A 17,156-nucleotide genomic window follows, 5' to 3' on the forward strand; every position below is an offset into this window, starting at 1 on the left:
TTTTACACCCCCAGGAAGCTCTAACTTCCCTTAAAACTTTCCTCACGATTCCTCTTACCCTATTTGATGACGATCTTATTTACAATTTAAAATGCCTACATTTGAATAATTGGAAAATAAAATGTAGTTTTTGACAAAAAGCACATTTTTTGGAAGCTCAGCCATTATTGAAAACGGAGTTCGCATTTTACTATTACAAGCCCCTCTAATACCCTTTCTTTCTCAACAATGACTCAGGGGAACGGTTCCTGAGGGTCCCAAGTGTATCTGACACCCAATGATAAAAATACACCTACCTATTTTCTATGGTAAAATTCATCGTGATTATTGAGTAATTTCCATAATTTATGACGCTTGCCCCTGGGACTTCGTGTGTCAAATCCAAATATATAATATTGTCAAACCTAACAATAACTCGTTAGTGCAGTGCAGCATAACGACTATCGGAATTTCCCGGTTCTCATTGTTGATATAAATGAGGGAAATTTACGTGGAATGACAAAGAGCCCTGGGGCACAGCCCTAATACACCCAGCCAGACAGTTCTTTGATGTTTATAGAGAACATAGAGCAAAATGCTCTTCGCTGGTTGGTAATTTCACTTTGAGTAGATATTCTACAATGTTTTGTTTTGTTTTTTTACTTTCGGATTTATGAATAAATATAGCCTAGTCAATTTTTCACAAAGTGCTTAGTTTATTTACTCCAGACTATATTTATTTATTTCTTTCTTTTTTCTTATTTATATCTTTAGTGATTAGCATAAACCAGGAAAAAAATTGCCTACGGAGTTCCGGTTCTGTTTGTTCCGGTTTCCGGTGTGAAGCATGTAAAACATTTTCCTTTGTAAGAAAGTCTGTAACTGAAGAACTGAAAAAAGGGCTATTAACTACTGAACTTTTTAATCAATTTATTTATTTAAAAAAGCCCAACGAATGCACCAAAAACCGTATCTTGTAACATAACGGTTGATAAATAACCACAACCATGCTTTAGCGCATATGCACCGTATAAGAATAAGGTGCAAAGAGTATACCAAGCTAAACTCTGTAGTTGACGCCATGGGAGCACTGCATGTTTGCAATTTAAATAAGTTAATACAATTAACTTAAATAACTCTTCATTTATTCTTCAGAGTGGTAACACCTTTTTTGAGATTAAATTGAACTTGAAACTCCGTTCAAACCTCAATTAATTCAGTGACTTGTTTTACTTCAGTTGCCATTCTTTTCTTTGCCATTTCAATGTTTCAAAAAACATTGATACGGATTAAAAGTATTACGAGCTACTAACCTAGATTCAGGTATGTAATTACATTTTGAACAAACATATATTGTATTTAGTTTAACTGTTTTTAACTTTATTCAGCACAATATTGATAGCAGGCAGGATAGCACCACGATTGTGAAACACGCAACAGAGTTTTTTGAATCCGAGGCTATTAATGAAGTGAAAAAACTATTGTTTACGAATTGCTTTCCTACTGAAGCTATGCCTCGGCGCCAGGGATCGAATGCTAAGACAAGCTCAGTTTCTGATATTATGGCTGCGCTTGCCCGCTGCTACGCAGAGAATATCGAAGTGCCATCTTCTGTAATTATAACGCCATGTGAAGTTCTTGTCACCCGGGCATCAGCTTTTGCAACTCTCAATGCAAAAGTAAGCCTTTGTCTAGATCAATTGAAGTTGCTTAATTGCTCAATCGCTCCTGGGGCTGATCTGCCCCGCCCCACCGAAACTAATACCGCTAGACCCACCTCTATGAAACCATCATTTGCCATTGTCCTTAGAAACCGACCACCCAGACTCACTGATCCGCTCTCACGTAATGTGAGCTCAACGCTGGCCATGAGGGTATTGTCCCAGTAAAACCTAACCCTAATGGAAAGCACTGGGTCGTGGTCACTTGTGATAAAAGTTCTGCAATATCTCTTGCCGCATCAGCCATGTCCAACTTGCTGAATACTATTCCTAAAAGTCATAGATTGAAAATCGCTTGGTATAGTGAGAAATGATCCTAGTGGCACTACTTCTGTCGATCTTGAAGCAGCAATCCCACAACTTGTTAAGGATACTCAAATCGGATCTTCAACGTGCCTTTCGGCTTCAGTTTTTAGATCAGACTGCCCGTGATAGTGCTCTTAACTCGGGATTTTGTCTTGGACACGAATTTTTTTTTTTAGTCGCTGTTTACAAAGAAATACCCAGGCGCTGTTTACGATGCCAAAGCACCGGACATATGGTTGCCTATTGCCCGTTTGGCCTCTCTGCAATGAAGTGCTCCAGATGTGCGGGCCCCCATATAAATACTAAAGATATGCCTTGCAATGCTTCGCTTCAGTGTGCTAACTGTGGAAAAGATCATGTGTCATGTAGTTTGAGATGCGATGTGCTAAAGAAAGCCATGTCTAAAGTTTTAAAATGACTTACGTTAGCTTTTCGTGTCTGAACATAAATGGTACGAAGGACAAAGATCTCTTGCTAGATGAAATACTAGCTAGTGACATTATTTTTCTTTGAGAGCATCTACTTACTAAGCTCAATATTTCCTATCTCAAGAGATCTCCCTCCCACCATTTATTCCCCCGCGAGGCAAGAAAAACGAAAGGCCACCTTTAGGTGGCATGGCAACTTTTTTCCGCAGTGCATCTAAATCTTGTGTGATTCATTCTGATGATAACATCCTGGCAATCCAAAGCAATAATGTTGTCTTGTCAACGTTTATTTTCCCTGTCATCACCGCAATATAGTTCTCTATCTGCATTTGCCAAGTGGTGCTCCAGTCTTAAGTCACTCTCAGAAAGTCTAGTCTCCAAGAATCTGAGTTGGCTTCTGGCCGGTGACTTGAACTGTGATTTGTATCAGGATTCAGGCAGATCGACCCTTTTGTTAGAATTGCTTCCCCTTGGCTATCATATCACATTGAAAAACCAAGCCTTCACGTATATTCACAATAAAGGTGGATTCAAATCCAACTTGGATCACGTGATTCCATCTAGTGCTTCCTTGATCGGTTCTGTTCTATACGTTGATGATGAAAAACTTGACCCTGCTCTGATTCTAAAGTGGTCCTTGGTATGCATCTCCTCCTTCAAAATCTAAGTGGTTCTATAATTATAATTGGAAAAGTGCCAATTGCACTCTGTTCATTGCGACTTTAACTGCAATGCTATCTACCATTAAAGGGCCATATAATTTACTGCAAACTTCTGTCCTCATGAATTCTTCTCGCCTTGATCTTAACTAGTACTATTGCCAGATTGTTGCCTGCCTTAAAGCTGCCGTGGATACTGCAATTTCAGTGGAGTGGATCCGGTACTATGAAACCTTTTTGGAACATCTATCCTGAAGTGAATCGTGCCAAATCCAAAGTGAAATTCTGGCTGTGCGTGTCGATTGCATGCGATCGTCCTGTTTCTGGTGCAGTCTTCGCGATCAAACATAAATCTAAGCGTGGTTATAAAAGTAGTTTGTGCCGTGCTCGTGTAGATGCGTGGGATAGTCCTAGGGATAAAGCTTCATGGACAAAAGTAATTAGTAGTGAAAAGTGTTCTCCTGATGTTGCTTGTAATTTGAATTTAGATGATTTTTCTAGTCATTGTGTCTCTTTCTTAAGTGCTTGCCTTAAAGCTGCCGCGGATACTGCGGTTCCAGTGCAGTAGTCCAGTAAATTACAGGCAGTTATTGGGAGAAATTAAGACCGTTTCTACCTTACCGTATTCGACAATCTGAAATTTTACTGTATCTGGATGATATTCGGTCTGCACTTAAAAAATTTAAACGGTCTCCAACTATGGATAGCAATGGGATTGTTTTCGTCATTTTTCTTTTGATTGTCCTGATATTATTGTCCATTTACAATTACTATTCCAATCATGCCTTGCCTAATCAATGGTTTGGATAGTTTTTTAGTCGGTTTTGTCACTACTTTTCCGAAGCGAGGAAAAGACCCTGAAAATTGTAGCAATTATCGACCTATCACTGTCGTATTTTTTATGTAAACTATTTGAGTATTTATTAATACCCGAAATTAATTCGTTGTGTGATTTCACATCTATGGAGGTCGGGTTCCGCAAAGGTTTCAGCTGCTGCCATGCTCATCATATTCTTGCCCGTCTTATGAAAGATGCTATAAAGTCTAAGAGTCCTCTTTATTGTGCTATGGTCGATATTTCGGACGCTTTTGATAATGTTGTACATTTGAATACCCTTTATTGCCTGGCTTCTTTTGGGATTAGTAAGTCACTTCTGGCGATTCTATCATGTTGGTATTCTGCAGCTAAAACTCGTTTGAAATGGAAAGGAGACCTTTCTGCAGAAATTAATAAACGAAGAGGAGTTCGCCAAGGCGCTGTTTTGTCCCTTAGTATTTTTAAATTTCTAGCGTCTTGCTTGCGCTTATTTTCAGGTTCTGTATTTTATGGTGATGTTTGGTTATCGCATATTGCATATGCATATAATGTCCTTCGGTTAAGCCGGAGTCTTAGAAGTTTATGTTAAATTTTTCTCATTTAAAGTCATATCTTGAGTCTATTGGACTTTCTATTAATCTCCAAAAGTGTGAGTTTATATGTTTTAATAGCCAATACACTGTAGCCTCATTAGTTATTGAAAATATTTCTCTTCCATGCTCTTTGGCTTGGTATCTCTCTTGGTAGTTCATTATCTTCTACATGTTCACATTTAGTCAAAAGTGCAATTAAAAATCTTCATTTTGCTTATGGAAAGATGTCACCCAACAAATGTAGATATAATCGAGAAGGTCTTTCCAGATGGGCCATAGTTTTGCTTTGCCAGCAATCTTTTTCTGTCCGGTACCTAACATTTATTTAGGAAAAAGTATCTCTCCACAATTCGAGTAGCATATTTTAAATGCTGCAAGTTTACTACTTGATTTACCGCGGTGGTAAAGGGATATAGTTATGGTAAATAGGTTATCGTAGTAAATATGATACTATGGTAAATATGGTACTGTAGTAAATATGGTATTACTATGTACTATGGTACATAATAAATATGGTAAATACTGTAATAGGGATATAGTTGAACAATTTGAGCTTTTAGATATGCCTTCACAAATGAAAGATCTTAATAAAGTTATGTGTCAAAGGACGTTGACTAGATTGTGTGACCCTATTTTTCGTTTTGTTTTTTTTTCATAGTGTTATCTTTGTCGGTTAAAATAAGTGATAATGATGATGAATGCGAAATATGAGCGGCGGTCTATGCTTTGTTTGTAAATATTTCTAATCAAACAGTTCATGGTAACGAACTGTAGTAAGGAGCGACCCGGCTCAATAGTAAACGAAACTCTAAAAACGGAATTTTGATGCTAAAATATACATCAAAAGAATCAGATTTTCATATTGATTTTAAATATATAAGTTTCATCAAATTTAGTCTTTATCAAAAGTTACGAGCCTGAAAAAATTTGCCTTATTTTAGAAAATAGGGGAAAACACCCCCTAAAAGTCACAGAATCTTAACGAAAATCACACCATCGCATTCGGCGTATCAGAGAATCCTACAGCAAAATTTCCAAGCTCCTATCTACAGAAATGTGGAATTTCGTATTTTTTGCCAAAAGACAAATCACGGGTGCGTGTTTATTTGTTTGTTTGTTTTTCTTTTCTTTTCTCCAGGGGTCATCGTATCGACCAAGTGGTCCTAGAATGTCGTAAGAGGGCTCATTGTAACGGAAATGAAAAGTTCTAGTGCCCTTTTTAAGTGACCAAAAAATTGGAGGGCACCTTGGTCCCCTCCCATGCTCATTTTTCTCCAAAATCAACAGATCAAAATTTTGAGATAGCCATTTTGTTTCGCATAGTCAAAAACCATAATAACTATGTCTTTGGGAATGACTTACTCCCCCACAGTCCCTGGGCAAGTGGCTGCAAGTTACAAACTTCGACCAGTGTTTACATATAATAATGGTTATTGGGAAGTGTACAGTCGTTTTCAGGGGATTTTTTTTTGTTGAGGGGAGGGGGCTATGTGGGAGGATCTTTCCTTGGAGAAATATGTCATGGGGGAACAGAAATTCAATGAAAAGGGCGCAGGATTTTCTAAAATTACTATTAAAAAAAAAAACAATGAAAAAATAAACATGGAAAAGTTTTTTCAATTGAAAGTAAAGAGTAGCATTGAAACTTAAAACGAACAGAGATTATTACGCATATGAGGGGTTCTAAAAATACTTTAGCATAAAGAGCGAGGTATTTAGGAGGAGATAAATACCTCGCTCTTTATGCTATAGCATTTTTAGTAATTTCAACTATTTATTCTACGGCCTTTCTGATTCAGGGGTCATTCTTAAAGAATTGGGTCAAAACTTACGATTTAGTGTAAAGAACGAGGTATTAACGAGGGTACAAACCCCCTCATATACATAATAAAAATTAAAGAATATAAAAGTTTGTTACGTAAGTTAATTCTTAAGTTATGTATATTTTTTACTAATAAAAAAATTCGTTAAAAATTAAAATTTATAGTTGCCTTTTTATGTAACCGAAAATTTGCATGGCAACTAGGCCTCCTTCCCCATCCCTTATTCCTCAAAATCGTCTGATCAAAACTAAGAGAAAGCCATTTACCCAAAAAAGGAATTACTATGCAAATTTCATTTTAATAATTTATGTGTGGAGAGCCAAAATCAAACGTGCATTAATTCAAAAACGTTCAGAAATTACATAAAAAAAACTAGTTTTTTTTACTGAAAGTAAGGAGTGACATTAAAACTTAAAACGAACAGAAATTACACCGTATATGAAATGGGTTTTTCCCTCCGAAATCCCTCGCTCTTTACGCTAAAGTTTGACTCTTTGCCACAATTCTGCTTTTTAAAACAATTAAAAGCAATTTTCCAAAATAAGGCAAATTTTCTCAGGCTCGTAACTTTTGATGACAAAGATTAAATTTGATGAAACTTATATATTTAGAATCAGCATGAAAATTCGATTCTTTTGATGTATCTTTTAGCATCAAAATTCCGTTTTTTAGAGTTTCGTTTACTTTTGAGCCGGGTCGCTCCTTACTACATTTCGTTACCACGAACTGTTTGTGATACAGTTATGAAAACGCGATTTATTTTTGGGGCACAGTGCGCGGTAGCAATGCCTGCGGCTGAAGACATGAAATTGGCAGTCTGAATCTAAAAGATCAGAGCAATTGGACAAACAAAACAAAAATTGCGTTCCCGCCTATAGTGTTGTAGCACGATCTAGGAGGCGCCAAGTTCAGAGCTCTGTACCAAAAGCTTCTCATGGGCAAGATAGGGGTTTTCATAACTGTATTGTATATCTAAGCTGTGACCATAAGAGATATAATTCTGTGTAGTCTACGGTTGGGCAATTTCGTCTTTTGTATTTCAGATTATTTTTTATAATGCTTCAATTTCTTTTCAGGAAGAATTATTGGACCTTCAAAATGCACCAGAGTCTTTGAAGAGACCTTTGTTTTTGGATGAGCCCTTTTGCACTGCCATGTGAGTATTGGTATCTCGGCTTAAAAATTGTATTCAGGCCCAAATTCAAAATATGCATTGTCATCTATACGCTCCACACTGTTTACCCACCCAAGTCCAAAGATAAAAAAATATATTTAATTTTTTATTTTCATTGAAAATACCTTTCTTTGGTATTTTCATTGGATTTTTTTAATAACAGCTAAATTGCTCCCTGTCCCTCTAATAAAGTTTGCCCATCCACCTTCCGTTTTTGTGAATAGACACTATTGAATATACCCAGCCAAAGTATTATGGAAATGTCAGGATATTTTTTCTTTTCGGAGAGAGTGAGGAGGGTTAACTGAAACAAAAGAAGGAATTTGTTGGCCCAAAATTATGCTTTTCGTTTTTTGGTGGGGGGGGGGGAGAGTTTCAACACTTTAAATTTAAAAAAAAATCCAGCGAACATAAATTGAAGGAGAAAACTTAGGAAATAGTTGACTAGTCGTATATCAGGCCTTGAGTTTGTATTAGCCTGGTGCCATGAATTTTGCGATTTTAAAGGATCATTTGTTTGGTCCGATCTTAGAAGATGATCTCCGCTTTTCCCCCTTCATTGCAGTTTAGAGCTTTGACTGGAGGTAAGATGAAGTGTCCCTGTGCTCCCTGCCCCTATCAGAGTCAATGTCCTTCAAAGTATACTTCACGATTTTTCAGTTGCACTAGGTGGGTCTCTTTATTTTGATATTTATTTTAAAAAGACTTTAATTTTTTTGAGAAGTAAATAGAGAATTTTGAGAAGTAAAACCTGAAACTGACAGAAATATCATCATGTAAAAACTCTGACTTAAAACAAATTGAAGTCCTCTTAAATTGGAAAATTAGCCTAAGAGAAATATACATTAAAATTAATAATTTTAGTTAATAATTATACTAAAATTAATAAGTTGAGGAGTTGTTGTGAATTTTTAATCGTGTCAGACTTTAAAATAACAGAAATTAAAATATGAATAAACCAAACCTAAAAAAAATGAAGCGAAACTTAAATAAGTAATAAATAATTTGATAGACCACAGTATTTTTCCATTTACAAATTTAGGAGAGACAAAATGGGTATAATTTAAATGAAATGAAAAAAAAACAAAGGAAAAAACAAAACATTAACAAAGAAAAAAAAACGACAAAACTTTAAATAATAAAAATCTGAACGTTTCAACTCCACGTTTGGTAGCCTTTATCAACGGGAAGAAGGGGGAAAAGAATTTAAAAAAAAGTTAAATCTTCCAAAGAAAAAGACAGAACATCATACTAGAGAAAAAGACAAAGAAATAAATTAAACTCACATCTTAATAACTTCCAAAATACTTCAAACATTGTAAATGTCTCTAGTACACCAGATATCTCTCCTGTATAATTTTAAATTGGCAAATGAGCTGTTTGCTGTATTTTGGAAGTTATTAGATGGGAGTATTATTTATTTATTTCTTTTTTCTCTTGTGTGTTGTTTTGTCTTTTTCTTTGGATGATTTAAAAATTATAATTATGATAAATTTTGAAAACAATTCTAAAACTATAAAAAATTTCTTTTTCCTTTTTTTCCGTTGGTGAAGGCTCCCGGACGTGGAACCGAAATACTCCGATTTTTCTCATTAATTTTTTTTCTTTTGTTTTGCTCCACTGTTTTAATTAATTTAATTTAATTTCTATTACTTAAAGTTTTTTTCTTTTGTTTTGCTTTACTGTTTTAATTAATTAAATTTAAATTTGATTTTTATTATTGAAAATTTTGTTGTTTCTTTCCTTTTGTTTTGCTCCACTGTTTTAATTAAATGAAATTTAAATTTAATTTCTATTATTTAAAGTTTTTTTCTTTTTTTCTGCTCTACTGTTTTAATCAATTAAGTTTTAATTTAATCTTTATTATTTAAAGTTTTGTTGTTTTTTTCCTTTTGTTTTGCTCCACTGTTTTAATTAAATTATACCCATGTTTTCTCTCTTAAGTTTGTTAAATAAGTAATCAAGTGAAACTTCAAACCAATAGGAATCGCTCCAAATAAAAGAAGGGCTGCTGCCATTTCAAACTTTATTAAGGCTAGGGTATTGTCAGAAGGGAAAAAGGGAGATGAATAGCTCAATACTTGGTCAAAACTGGTGGGTTTACTTTTGTACCTTCTTTTTATTAAGTTTTGTACCAGCTTTGTGAACGTGGTATAATGCGAAACATAATTTTTAGCTTTTCAGTATAATTTCATTCTTCTTCAGGAGTTTTACTGAGAAAAGTGTTCCTATTTTTGTTTTTAAAACCCCTATGACATGGTATGTTTCATAACAAGAAAATATGAATTTAAAAACTTGAAATATCAAACACCTACACTATTGCAAACACCTTACTGCAAAACCAACCTGCCTGAGGCTAACCCACCCTCCCAATTTTCTTACAACCTCTTCCCACCCCATTAAGGGACGCCCTTAGCCCTCGCCTCTCGTTTAGCCCTAGATGGTTGGCCAAAAAGGACGATCTTTGGCAATCTGTCAACTGCAGAACGTGTCCTAGCCGTCTCAACCTTTCTCTTATATTAGCCAAAGAAAGAGGAATAGGACCACGTTTGTCGTACTGTTTGAAATACGGTCAGTCAGAGGGGTAGCCAAAACAATTTGTAGACAATTCCTCTGGAAGACATCTAACAAATCCTATTCCGTGTTTTGGAGGGCCCATGTTTTAGAACCATGCTTAATCACTTTTGTCACTTTAGCTTCCAATATTCTAACCTTCTTTCGGAGACTTATCCTCCTGTCCCATTGAACTCGATTGCTGATATTAGGGGAGGTCCATCTTTAACTAAAATTCAAATTTTTCTGTACATACCAGGTTTTGGCAGACGGTAAAGCATTAGATTCCCGATGTTGATTGCAATGTTCTAGTCTGACATTAGGCTTTCTTGTCTATGATATATGCATTTTCATTGTTGGGTAAAAGTTGTTTTTGGGTAGAAAAAAGCTGACTTCTATGAGGGGGTATAAAGGGTAAATAATTGTCCGATCACGCTGAGATTCTCCACCTCCTAACTTTGTAATGGAATTTGTTGGGGCCCCAGTAAATAAGCATGAACTTTCGATAGAAAGTAATGTCAGGTTCCAGCATATTTTCTGGGGACTACATGTTTTTTTATGTCGTATATCTGACAGGCTTTCCTGCTAGTAAATAATATTGCAATCTCTTTTTTGATTTTCCCTCCTCCTCAAAATGGAGAATGTCATTATTAGATCATGTTGTTACAAACTATTACGTATATAAAGGGGGTGCTTCCTCCCCAACACCTCCCTCTTTGTGCTAAAGTTCTTAGTACATTTGAAAAAGAATTCTTGTTTTTCCAGTTAAACGACCTTTGTTCCAAGTTTCTGCTTATATTATTTAAATTATGTCGTTATATTATCTTATTTTTGTCAGTTAAACCAGTTCAGTTGGAAAACTTAAAACAGTAAATATTTAGATGAAAGCAATTTTGGCATGTTCAGTTTTAGTTTTTTTTTCAGTCTAAGTTGGTACTGTTCTGTCGTTTGTTTTTTGCCTTGCCTTGAGGGTGACTAGTTGTTTGTGGAGGCAAACTATTTACTGATACTGATATTATTAATAAAAATTTATTAATGTAACTTATTGATAACAGTAATACAAATGTTATTAATATAATTCTTTGCAATTTCCAACTGATGCATTAAATGGAAAAGCTACGCGTTCGCTGCCTTGCAGTCTAAATATTTAACTTTTTTTTAACACGCCTACAAACAGCATAAAAACAACTTAAAAATAAACCAAACTCCTTCACATCATCACTTTCAAAATGAACTTTCTGAATTTTGCTATAAACTGTAAAGTTTGAAGAAGAAAAAGAAGAAGTTATGTTTGCTCAGTTGGACTTGGAAGTCTTTTGGATTTGGATGGAATGTGGAACAAAATCTGTATTTGTCTATTGTTAAGATTTAGATATATCGAATGACCTAATAGATTTAAATAGATCAAAACAGATTTAAATATATCTAATGGCCTATATTGTTGAAATTGTGATTATCCGAAAAGTGTTAGTTGAATTCTGTGTGCCACTTTTGGTACACAGAATAAAAAAAATATCGACCGTTGGATAATTAAATAGTAATTAATAAAGTTAATTAATAATGAAGCTATAATAAAAAATAAATTAATTCCAAAAATTAATAAATAAAAGATAATTGATTAAGGATTTAAAAAAATAATTAAAACAAATAAATTATTTTAATTAATAAAAAACATTTAATAAAATCCCAATAATTAAATAATAAAAAAATCGCCCATTTTACGTATGGTTTATTACAAAATACAAAATGCGGATAACATTCTTTTTTAGTACCGTCGGCAGTGAAAAAGAGATCTGTTTGTTTTTGTTGCGGTTAAGTGGTAACTTCAGGACCATTTAAATCTTTAAAAAAGGAAAAAAACAAAAATTCAGGTTTTAAGCTTAAAAAACTCGATAAACTAGGTTATTTTTTGGTAGTAGCCTAGTAGGCACCAAAAAAAAGAAACATAGGTGAAAATCAGCAAAAGGGGCTAAAAACGAACGGTAGAGAAAAGCTTAAGAAGATTTAGCTTTCCTTTGAAGGTGTGACTGTCTTTGGAAATCAACTGGTTGTTAATGTTTGAGTTTTGGTTGCCGATGCTAACTATTTTTCGAATTTACTTTCTCGGTTCGACATGGCAACACTGGCACAAGCTTGGTACTGTCTTTAAAAGCTCATAATTTTGTAACAACTAAAAGAAACAAATTAAAAAATATCGGCTTTCAGGTTTTAATAAACTTACGATGATCTAGAGGGGTTTTTTCATCCATGGTATTTTACATGGATACATGTAATGTTCATTTACATGGCTCTATGTAAAATGAACATGTTCATTTTACATGGAGTGTTCTGGTCCGGGCCCATTCATGGCTCTAGGTGGCCCGTGCTCTTACAGTCAAAACGAAAGGGGGATGTTGAAAATAGGTATTGTAGTACATATAGGGCCAACTTTCTTTTTAACTTCTTCTTGCATCTTGATTACTGGTACTTTTAGGCCTGTAGGCATATTATTTATAGAAAGAAGCTTGTGTTTTGCTTTGCAAATAAAAAGTTTATTTTTATTTGAGGATGACTTACAGAGTGGGGGGAGTGGAATGTTTTACCCCGATCTTCTTCATGGGGCTCTTTGACCTGGACATACTATATATTCTTTTTACTTCTGTGCTTACTAGTAATTGCATTCGTATTATCGTTTACAGAGTGAAGCGCGAATTGGATGAAGGCCGCAGCAGAGGACAAGGAGGAGCAAGACCTGATGGAGAGAAGGGACAGGTATCGTATAAACTAGTACTTGTTTATTTTTGTCTAGTGACCCAATCAGCTGTATATAGTTTAGCCACAAAAAAAAGAACCGACAAGATAGGGTGATCCGTTAAGGTATTGAATTCCCTTAATGAAATTTTCAAAGATGTATGTTGTGCCCAGATTACGACTTAGGAAGGGGTTTTTGAGTTCCTAATTTCTATTCCCCTCCAAAATATTAGTTGCTAGTTTTCCAGATCGTTGTTGTGCTGCATTAGTAATAAGTATGGGAAGGTGTTTCAAAGTTTCTATCTTCTTTTCTTTCCTCTGTTGTAGAGGTAATTTCTTCTGAAGTTGGCCTACTCTTGTGCTATTTTTAGTAGACGTATACATGCTGTTTACTTAAAAGCAGGAAAGTTTGAGGAGAAAGAAATGCTGTCTCGGCTCCCATTTGGGCATAAGGCTCGTTCTTGAGTTTATTTACGATTTGTAGCTTTCTATGGCGTCAACTGCGAAAGGAAGGAGTTTGAAAAATTCCTTTTTAGAGGCAATTTTCGAAACAAAATGTTTTTTTTGTATTTTCGTTGAAAAGAAAGGACAAAATTGTCCCTCTCTTAGATTTTCATAATTACATTTTTCCCCTCTTAAATATTCGTGAATTGACACAACTGGTTGATCCGCGTTTTTGTCCCCACTTTAACTCCCTTCGAACCCGTCTGATTCTCTTTCAGGAGAAATTTGTTCTTGGTCCTGGTTTCTAGTGATGGATTCCCACCAGAATTTATCAAAATTTAGAAATTTAGAATGAGGCAGTCTAATTTTATGCTAAACTATCAATAAATGTGATTATCAATCAATAAATATGTAATAAAAAAAAGTATAGACAAAGAAATTGTAACATGGTTCCCCACAAGCTCCTATGATCAGAAGTATGGCTCAATTGCCTTGACTCCTATGTTCTCCAAGTTGAATTGTGATACGTCTTCCAGAAGCTTTAACATACCAAGGACAGTGTAATGAAATCTTATTGTTTATATTGGTCAACTGGAAATTGTTAATTTGGTTTGGTTTATATGCAATCTACGATGACCTCTACTCTTTTTTCTCTGCTCTTAGTTCTTCTTCCTTTCTTGACTTGTTTTTTATTTTGTCTAAAAACGTTTTACTCTTAAGAGTTAATTTTATGTTCAACGCATTGAGGTGGTACCTTGAGCTCTGCTCACCGTTAGTTAGAGTGGTAATTTTGTTATAACTATTTGTATTAATAAAGATTTACCTTACACAGCCATGTATGTTTTAAAATCATGGAACTCAATTTTTAATGGGAAAGAGCTTCTGAAGCGGAGGCGGTTTTAGGGGGTTGACAGAGGTGGTACTTGCCCAGAGTGCAGAAACGTTATGGGAAGAAAAATTCAAATAAATAATCTAATGGTTATAGTCATTTTAAAATTTTTGAAACTCTATTTCTATTAAAATAAAATAGAGGACGCAGTTAATAAATAATCATTAAAAAATAAATTAAAAAATAAATTAATTCAAAAAATAAATCATGAAATAATTATATGATGGTAATTAAATTAAAATAATTTGTAATATTGAAATAAGTTGAATAACAAATTAAAAATAGTAAAAAAATATATTATTAATTTTGTTAATAAGTCAAAATTGTACTAAATTTTGGCATGACGATTTTGTTGGGGAAAGGAGGGGGGTACCAATAAGATTTTTATCCCGGGTTCAAGACAGGCCAGACCCACCACTATCCTTATGCTGTTATTCAGTTTCCGATAGTAGCGGATACCAAATAAAAAAAAAGAAATATAGGTGAATAGGATACATAGATTGTAAATAGGACAAATAGAGCTACAACATAGCCAAATCACACGGTTTTGCCAACTTTCATTGGCAAAAAGCCAGTAGGACTTTTTTTGGACTGTTTTGACTGCTCCGCGAAATTAATGGACTTCTGAAGGTGGAAACTTTGACGTTAGGAAGGAGTACATTCGTTCCTTGTAAAGTTGAAACATACAGTGAAACCAAAGAGAGGAAGAGAGATTAGTCTTCTTTAATTCGTGATCTACTTTTGGGGTGTATTTTCCTAAGCCAGACGTATTATTCCTTAATTTCTGGAGAGATTAGAAGCACTGATTTTTAAAATCCGATTGCTCCCTTTGTTATATCTTAGCCAGTAAGAAGAACGAAGCATTAATTCCACTCAATGACTTCTCCTGTACCAAAGTTTAAGCCAGTAAGGAGAACAAAAAGTTTTGAGGCACAAGATTTTTAGAACTTAACTCTCTGTTTCTCTGTGGTTTATCGATAGTCTTTTTCTGGTTTGCAAACTGCAGTGGTTTGTGGCTTTTTATGGCCCCTGCATGGTACTCTTTTTCAATTATTACTTCTTAGTTGGCTAACAATTTTTACTTTAGTTAACCAAACTTATTGTTCATTTGTTTCATTTTTAGCGTCGGGCTGTTGACCGACTGAGGACAGAGGAAGATTTCATGGGCCTGGGCCTTCTAAGTCCTCAACGAAAGACATGGGGTGAAGGCTGCCATGTTAATAAAAATTCCGAAAAAGGACCTGGTGCAACTTCTGTAAGAAGCCATGATGATGCCGAAAGGTTGGCTTTGTTTAGAACCAAAACATATATAGGCCTATTCTAAGTGTTACCATTGGTGCACACATGTCCTACCGTGAAGAAGAGGGAATTCTTTTGGGGAGGGGAGTTTGATTTCGGAAATATTTGCTTATTCCCATAATTGTTTAAAAATTAGTTTTTAATTGTATATTATTACAATTAATTACTAATGCCACACAACCTGGTTCTTCTTGGAAATCATCTGGCGTAATACACCCCCTGCCCCCCCCCCCTTATTGCACTGATGTCGAGCAATGTTATGTTTCATCATACTGATTTAAGTTGGAATGTTGATAAAGACTGGAAAATATCCCGCTTTGGTTCAAAATAAAGAGTCCGATTATTTTGTTCACCATGCATGAAAGGCAGGGTTTTCATCCGGCGAAAAATATCAAATGATTTTAGCGATTTTTTGGTTGATTATTTTTTTGGCTTAGTGATTTTTTTTCGTAATATAAATAATCAATAGAAATAGTGATAAATCATTAGATGTGGCAACCCTGATGAAAGAAAATTGGTACTCAAGAGACTATAAAATCTGCTAATAAAAGAAAAACGTTGTAGCAACCACAATAATTACACAAATACGTATTTTAAACTTGCGAGTTTGCAATTTCTCAATGTTTCCTTTGCCATAGATCAAAATTATCAATTGACTAGTATTTAGGACTTTAGGTTTTTAATATTTAGGTTTTGCAACTTAAGGAACCTTCTTTGTTTCCTAGGTACACTCTTGTCGATACGTGTTGGCTCTAAATTTTTTTTTAAAGGTGCAAGGGTTTGGGTATGCAAGGGTTGCAAGAGTTTGCTTCATTTGATGGTGGCTAGTAATTCGGGTTTTTTAATTTAATTTATCTTTTTAGTATATTGGTTTAAATTTATTCTATTTTTATTGATTTTTTTTAATTGATGTGGTCTCTTTATTAATATTTTTTTATAATATTGGTAATCTATATATATAAAAATAAGTTGTCTGTGTGTGGATCTGTGGATGGATCAGGTGACGTCATGTTTGTCCGCATATGACGTCTGAATTATTTCACACTAATACAAAATAAGAAAAAAAACTAAAAAAGGTAAAAACTACAAAAAAACTAAAAGAAAAAAAAACTAAAAAAGCTAAAAAACTAAAAAAAACTAAAAAAAGGTAAAAAACTAAAAACTAAAAAAAACTGAAAAAACTAAAAAAAGGCAAAAACTACAAAAAAAACTAAAAACTAATAAAAAAACTAAAAAAACTAAAAAACTAAAAAAACTAAAAAAAGATAAAAAACTAAAGAAAAACTAAAAACTAAAAAATAAAAAAAATAAAAAAAGGAAAAGACTGAAAAATAAAAGAGAAAAAGAAAACTAAAAAAATATGAATAAATATATATAAAAATAAGTTGTTTGTGGGTTATGTCTGTCTGTCTGTCTGTCGAGTGACGTCGTGTTTGTCCGCATATGACGTCTGAATTATTTCACACTAATACAAAAGAAGAAAAAAAACTAAAAAAGGTAAAAACTACAAAAAAAACTAAAAAGAAAAAAAACTAAAAAAGCTAAAAAACTAAAAAAAAACTAAAAAAAGGTAAAAAACTAAAAACTAAAAAAAACTGAAAAAACTAAAAAAAGGCAAAAACTAAAAAAAAAACTAAAAACTAATAAAAAAACTAAAAAAGCTAAAAAACTAAAAAAACTTAAAAAAAGGTAAAAAACAAAAAAAAAACTAAAAACTAAAAAAGAAAAAACTAAAAAAAAG

The 17,156-nt window shown here is 34.0% G+C and overlaps 1 protein-coding gene across 3 annotated transcripts in view; it reads left to right on the forward strand.

Annotated features, from left to right (window-relative positions):
* The window catches only part of LOC136040247 (eukaryotic translation initiation factor 4E transporter-like), a 102,490-nt gene that overhangs the window by 17,227 nt on the left and 68,107 nt on the right, over window positions 1–17,156 (forward strand). For all 3 annotated transcript variants that reach the window (XR_010620651.1, XM_065724459.1, XM_065724458.1), the window contains exons 3-5: window positions 7,403–7,482; window positions 12,732–12,804; window positions 15,240–15,397. Coding sequence is in view for 2 of the 3 variants with exons in the window: in XM_065724459.1 (XP_065580531.1) it covers window positions 7,403–7,482; window positions 12,732–12,804; window positions 15,240–15,397 (311 nt within the window). In the remaining variant the exon portion in view is untranslated. The remainder of the gene's footprint in view (window positions 1–7,402; window positions 7,483–12,731; window positions 12,805–15,239; window positions 15,398–17,156) is intronic.

The sequence above is a fragment of the Artemia franciscana genome, chromosome 20 (assembly GCF_032884065.1).
Source record: "Artemia franciscana chromosome 20, ASM3288406v1, whole genome shotgun sequence".
NCBI lineage: Eukaryota > Metazoa > Arthropoda > Branchiopoda > Anostraca > Artemiidae > Artemia > Artemia franciscana.